Below are 6,349 nucleotides of genomic sequence, written 5' to 3'. Positions count from 1 at the left end.
TATAAGATCTTTGAGCAGCCCTGAGGGCACTTCTTGACCAAGATGACATCAAGCTAACAGTGGTCCAAGGCCCCCAGATCTTTGGAGCAACACTATACTTCCACAATGTCACCCAGGAGCACTGTCTTGGGCACAGTCCGAAGATCTTCCGCACCTTGCAGTGCTGGGGAGCTCACCATGCTTGTGATGATCTGACTGACAATGACCACCGAGTACCAACTACACATGTCAACCACGTGGCATCCGCCATGTGATACCCATGCATCCTGACCACAGGATGCTCCACAGTTCATTGCAGTGTTGGTATTGATTGCTTATGTTGGTACCACCTGCATCACATTGTCACACATACAGTGACGTCTAGCATGTCTTCCCCTAACTCTTGATACTTGTCGTATTCTCACCCTGTCATAGTAGCATGTCTATCACAGTTATCGACTGCAAGTCATCGGTGTGGTGGAGCTTCATCCAGTGTTCAGACACCTTTGTGCTCAACCACTCCCCAGCCTCCGCCTTTCCATACGGCACAGGGCCTGACACGTGCGTCGTCAGCCGCCGTCTCCATCGTCCATCATGTCATCCATCCCGTCGGCCCACCCAACGACTAGTCCTCCCTCGAGACCTCTTGTAGACGCGCACCCGCCCGACTCCCTCCACGATGTCCCGCCCACCTCTACCATCCACTCCTTCCTCGCCACGCACCACCTCCCACCCTATGTGGACAACGGCGACGGGGGTGCCGGGGGTGCGACGCGCGACATGACGTTCTCCACCTGGGCGTCGCTCTTCCTTCATCGCCGCCGCGGAGCAGGCCCTCAACCTCCCTCCCCCCAACCCGTCATCATCCGTCTGGATCCCCCCGAGCGATTTGCCTTCCTGCGCGACCACCTCGAGAGTATGCTTGACCCCAGCCCACCCGACCCTGACGTCTTGGGTGTCTCCGCGGCCCTTCCTCATAACATCCGCGCGTTCCCAGTCACCGACGAGGTCAATGACCAGCACCCTCTCCTCCGGTCGACTCTCCTCGCCCTCAGTCACGACGTGGTCCAGCTACACCACAACCTGGGCTGGGCGATAGAGAGCGTATGGACTCGTGAAGAATTCGTGAGCCCGAACACCTGGGTTTATGACGACGAGCTGGCATCTCTGCGCCGCCTCCTTGTCGCCAACGGCATTCCTGTAACCGCGTACAAGCCGTCGTCGACCAAGTCAGGCTCCCAAAAGGGTGCGCCCAAGCAGGCGAGCAGCGACAACGCGCCAGTCTCTCCTCCAACCCTCAACCAAGTTGCCCGCAAACGACCACGCTCGGGTCGTACGCCAACTGGGGAGAAACGGCCGCGCGACGACCGAACTGTCCTCATCGCATCTCCATCAGCCACGTCATCTCGACCTTTCACTGTCCCGACTCTCTCCTCAGTCGTCAACGCTCTATCATCCTCGTCGCAGCCCGACGACGGCGACTCTCAGACCGTTCTGGACGATGACGAGAACAAAGGCGTTCTCACCAGCCTCCTCCCCCAAACCCTCCATGGCGGGTGGACAGACTTCGCGTCCACATATAGCAACTCCACTGGCTGGCTCTTAGCGGTCAAAAGGCGCGGCGCGATCCCAGAATCTGAGCTCGACAAGTTCTTCCTCCACCTCTGCCGGCCGACCGCCAGCGCCTCCATGGCTGCGGTCGCACCGGAGACTGGCGTGTTCGACCGAACCAAGCTCAAGATTGCGTACACAAGCTCACCATACGGATGCCAATGGTCTCCAAAGCTGATGTCCCTCTTTGCGCAAGTGAGTGGCGCCCTGACTCGGCTGACGTTCCGCAGCTGTACCAGCAGATGGTCATGAATCGTGTACCCCGTGTGGCGTTGTGTACGTGGGACCGCATCTACCTGTTCCGCCTCGACGCGGATTGCAACATGCTCGTCTCGCCGCCAGTGCTCCGTGACCCAGACGCGCAGAGGCAGTATCATCGGCGCCGCCTGCCTACACTAGACTTCACGCCTGTGCAGGTACTCACCGCGCTCCTGCTCAACACAGTCTACCTGACTGAAAAAGAGAACCCAGAGATCCCTTCTTCCACCGGGCGTTCCAGCGATGCGTCAGTGCTTTACGCCGGCCCCGAGCATTTTTCCGCAGCGGCGCGCTCCACCACCGAGACGCTTGACGTCCTGGCCGATTCTAGCCGTCGCAACGTGAGAAATTCGGAGGATGCACCTCGCGACGATCAGCCTCCGCCTACGCCGGACATGGACCGGGACGACCCAGACACGAGCTTGGACTCGATCCCTGAACAGCATTGGGTGAGTCATCGGCGCTGCTGTATCCCGCTGACGTGCAGCTGGACATTGAGTGGGGTGATTACATGGACTACGAAGCAAAGAACAAGCGCACTGTCCATCACCTTGACCGCGTCGTCTCTGGCGAGCCACTGCCACCCTCCGCCGCCTCCACGCTCAGCCTCACCCCGTCGCACCAAGTTGGCGCGGGCCGGTGTGGGCCCACATTCCGCGTCCCCATCAGTCCCGCGCTCATCGTCAAAGTCTTCGACTGCTCCGCCCGCAATCCGCACCCACAGCGATACTCTGCACCTGAGATGCGCGCGGCAGCACTCCACGAGGCGCAGCTGTACAACGGCCGCCTTTCCGGCCTGCAAGGCGTAGTGGTCCCGGTCTTCTACGGGCTGTGGGAAGACGAGGGTGCTGGCATCCTGATTGCTCTCTTCTCGGACGCGGGCATGGCGCTAGGCGGTGATCTAGCCGAGCCGGCGCCGTTACTTGCTGCACATGCGTGAGTGTGTGCTTGCGGCTGGAACTGACTCGCAGGAAGGCGATCTGTGAGGCGTATGCCGCCCTCCATGGGCAGGGCGTCGTGCACGTTGATGTTGCGCCGCGGCACATCTGCCGGCGAGGGGAGCGGCTTATGCTCGTCGACTTTGAGGGCGCTATGGCCGGCCCGGGGGGCGAGGACTTGCAGGAGGAGGAGCGGGCGGTTGCGGATATGGTAGGGCGCGCAGCGGCTGCTGCAGCGCTCATTCCATGATTCCTGCCGTGATAGATAAGGGCACGTTTGAGAGGAGCGTGTACCACACGTTGTATGTAGCCACGCACCGTCTGTATATATGAGCAGTACATCTCGAGCAGGTATCGTCTAGCACTCTAGGAGGCATCAGGCACAGCAGCCTGGGGGAGACACATGTCGATACACCCGTCCACCCACTGCCGCTCGAGCATGGCCCACATGTCAAAGTGCTGGTCGTCGGCGAGGATCACGTCGGAGAAGCATGTAAAGCACAGTGTCGGAGCGGGTGGACTTGCATCCACCTCGGCGGCGGAAGAGCCTGGCCGCGTTGCAATACAGTACAGGTCGGGAATGCCGTTGGCGGGACAAGGCACCGGCATGCTGGATGGCGTTAATGAGCTCCGGTAAGGCCTCGCTGCAACAGTCAGTATCATCAAGTGGTGCAGACTCACAGATACTGTCCGACGGCGGCAGGCTCGTTGTCAACGATCTGGCCAACATTGTCGTCGCCAAGGTCCTCAGTGAGCAGCACGTCGATGAAGCGCGGCAGCGGCGCATAGCCTGGCGCGGGGGCGACGAACGCCTCGCCCCGCCACAGCCCATAGAAATTTACGACGCGGCTGCCCTGCAGCGCTTCCAGGTGCTGGAAGACCTTGGCCTGATGGTGCAGGATGGAAGCGCCGTCGGGGCCGTAATGAGGCGCGGTGACGCGAGCGATGAGCGTGCACGAGTGCGTCTCGGTGCGCAGAGCAGCGCGGCATGTGTCGATCAGTGGGTCCGAGTCCAGGAACTGCGTGATGGACAGAGTCCACGCGGCGGGCGGTTGCTCGGGCGCGCGCAGGGAAGATGACGTGCTGGTCTGCTGGGTGCCCGCACAAGTCTTGGAGGGAGGCACTCACAGGGCGTGGCTGGCGGCGCGTGTTGGGGCGCCTCGCGCCGCTTGCCCCGGCGATGGCGCGCTGGCGTTCCGTCTCTTCCAGAGCTGTCGGGGAGAGGCACCAGATTCTCACGTAGCGCGCGGGCAGCGCAAAGGAGCGCGTGCGAGGGGACGACGTGCCGGCCAAAACGGGGAGAAGCACTGTCGTACACAAATTCTGAGGAAACGACGTGATCTTGTAGCCGCAATTCCGATTCTCGCCTCACAGCGCATATCTGGGATGTAATCTCTTCCTTCTTTCGCCAGACAGTGGCTAGATTCGACATCGACGTGGGGTTTCCAAGCTCGAGGTGCTGGCGATGATCTTGATATGAAGGAGTGTGTGTCCACATTAGAAGTGCGTTACGGAATCGTACGTCACCTGCTTATCATCAATTCCAGTTGTACAGCTCCCCGGGCGTGTCGTGTACCGGCCTCGAGCAATGGTACGGTATCTGGGCCAGCGATGTGTGGTGTCTTGCGGGTGAGATGATTGTACAAGAACAGGGCATGCAGGCAGACGGTTGTGCCGAGGAATCGATGAGCGCTGCGCGTCTGAGAAGTCAGCAGCAACACCACGGCGAAGCATGCTTGCCCAAGACCCAGTGTACCAGTGTAGCATGCAGCTTCTATCATCTATCCCAATCTTTCCGCGACAGTCACAGCGAGGACGGTCACGTCGTCGATTTTACCGCCGATGAAGTCGCGGCGGTTCTTTTTGGCCTCGATCTCGAACGGCGTCTTCCACGCGCCACCCTTGCTCAGGTCCTCCTCGCCCGAGAAGCACATGCCGTACCGTGACGCGGCAACAAGCACGTCGGCCAGCAGGCGGGCGTGCGCGGCACGCTTCTCCTCGACGCTCAGGTCCGCGTTCGCCTCGAGCTCGAGCGTCTGCAACACCGCGGCGTTCAACAATGGGATCCGCTCCGCGGGTAGGTTGTCGCTCATTCCGTCCGTGTATAACAACACGACGTCTCCGGGCTCTAGGTCGAACTCGAACTTGTCGGCCTGTGCCGGCGTGTCGGTAATGAGGTCGGGCGATCGCATCGAGGGTGGAGTTTTCGACAGTTGGTACTGAAGTGAGCTGGGATCGGACAAGTCGGGGAGCAACGTGCAGGCAGGCTCGTTGACGCAATGTCGAACTCACAGGACAGTTGAAGAAGTGGGTCTGCGCCAGAGACTCAAACACTGGCTTGCCATTACGCAGAATTGTCAAGCCCGAGTCGCCAAGGCTGGTGTCAGATGCGCACGACGCGTCGCCCACTGGCCACCAGCCTCCCACTCACTTGATAGCCTGCCCCTTGCCCGTCTCGCCCATGCTTACGCCCACGGCGGTCGCGCTCCCAGCCTTGACGTTGTCGTCAGCCTCAACCGCCGCATATGCCCGATTCAGCGCCTCCCATGGCGCCATGCTTGGCGAGGCTGTCAACGCCTGCGCGTAGTGAAACATGAGCGCCTGCGAGTAGAGCGAGGGGTCGAACTGAGGTGCCCAGCCGCCCACACCGTCGGACGCAGCGATGTGTGTCTAGGGTGAGCTCAAGCGTGACGAGCAAGCGGGCAGCGGAAAACAAGAAGACATGGCGGACAGAGTTGAGGTGCGGGGTGAGCGTGTGATGCACTGCCTCTGTCTCTCCAAAGGGAGGGACGCGCCGATGCGTCCAAGTCCGGTGAAGGATCAGCAGAACCGCTGCAGGTCCGCACACGCCTTCTAGAAAAGTCAGAAGTGTGTGGAGATGCAGAGGTGTTTAGAGCTTCCGCTCTACACTGATTCATCCGCGCTTGGACGACGGTTCCCTCACAGATCTGCAGAAAGCGACCTTGCCTCGCTCACAGAGTGCAGCAACGCTCCATAGCCCCAGACTTCCATTGTGTCGGCGCCTACGTCCGCGCCGGCGCTCCACTGTCCACAGGCTCCACTCACGAAGGTGTCCGTAGAGACGACGGCGAAAAAGTCTTCGCCTGCCCCCCACTTGTTGACAGCCATCTGGAGATCAAGCTCGCGCTTGCCGGCCTCGTGCTCGTCCTTAGTAGGCTCCAGCTCGCCGCGACCAGCAGGCAACGCCTTCATCGTGTCGACCCACTTGCCGAGCTTAGACGGCTGGCCCGAGAAGCCGGCGGACGCGGGGTGCGCGTTGTGCGGTACGAAAGGGGGGGAGTGCTTGGCCGCATAGCTAATACCGAGGTTGTACACCAGCGGAGGGGGCGCTCGCGAGGATACGGGTCGCGCAAGGTCGAGTATCGCGCGAGTTGCGCGCATGGTCGAGTGAGCAAGAGGCAATGAGCGAGTGGGTGAGTGATGCTTTGTTGACAAATGCGACGTCGAAAACGGAGGGAGGGGTCGGGCTCGCCCGGCCAGATGGCCAGATCAGCGGAGGCATCTCTGTTGCTGACGTGTGATGCCCACTGTTCCTGCCAATG

General features: G+C 60.9%; 4 protein-coding genes across 4 annotated transcripts; 1 reads left to right on the top strand and 3 right to left on the bottom strand.

Annotated features, from left to right (window-relative positions):
- Nucleotides 1–573: 573 nt before the first annotated feature.
- On the top strand, nt 574–3,036 carry COLE_01689 (uncharacterized protein; the record flags this gene model as incomplete). Its single annotated transcript, XM_018424235.2, has 4 exons — nt 574–1,785; nt 1,821–2,297; nt 2,336–2,784; nt 2,820–3,036. The coding sequence occupies 4 exons, from the start codon at nt 574–576 to the stop codon at nt 3,034–3,036; spliced, it is 2,355 nt and encodes a 784-aa protein (XP_018276067.1).
- A 116-nt stretch (nt 3,037–3,152) lies between these two features.
- COLE_01688 (uncharacterized protein) lies at nt 3,153–3,618 on the bottom strand (the record flags this gene model as incomplete). Its single annotated transcript, XM_018419793.2, has 2 exons — nt 3,153–3,430; nt 3,468–3,618. The coding sequence occupies 2 exons, from the start codon at nt 3,616–3,618 to the stop codon at nt 3,153–3,155; spliced, it is 429 nt and encodes a 142-aa protein (XP_018276068.1).
- Nucleotides 3,619–3,783: 165 nt separating this feature from the next.
- COLE_01687 (uncharacterized protein) lies at nt 3,784–4,284 on the bottom strand (the record flags this gene model as incomplete). Its single annotated transcript, XM_018419792.2, has 1 exon — nt 3,784–4,284. One exon carries the CDS (start codon nt 4,282–4,284, stop codon nt 3,784–3,786), a length of 501 nt encoding a protein of 166 aa, XP_018276069.1.
- A 283-nt stretch (nt 4,285–4,567) lies between these two features.
- COLE_01686 (uncharacterized protein) lies at nt 4,568–6,188 on the bottom strand (the record flags this gene model as incomplete). The annotated part of the gene is made up of 4 exons (XM_018424236.2): nt 4,568–5,005; nt 5,079–5,163; nt 5,218–5,456; nt 5,853–6,188. The coding sequence occupies 4 exons, from the start codon at nt 6,186–6,188 to the stop codon at nt 4,568–4,570; spliced, it is 1,098 nt and encodes a 365-aa protein (XP_018276070.1).
- Nucleotides 6,189–6,349: the final 161 nt, after the last annotated feature.

Source organism: Cutaneotrichosporon oleaginosum, assembly GCF_008065305.1.
Source record: "Cutaneotrichosporon oleaginosum strain ATCC 20508 chromosome Unknown ATCC20508_contig01, whole genome shotgun sequence".
NCBI lineage: Eukaryota > Fungi > Basidiomycota > Tremellomycetes > Trichosporonales > Trichosporonaceae > Cutaneotrichosporon > Cutaneotrichosporon oleaginosum.
The sequence above is the reverse complement of the archived record's forward strand: the minus strand, read 5'-3'. Positions and strand labels throughout refer to the sequence as shown.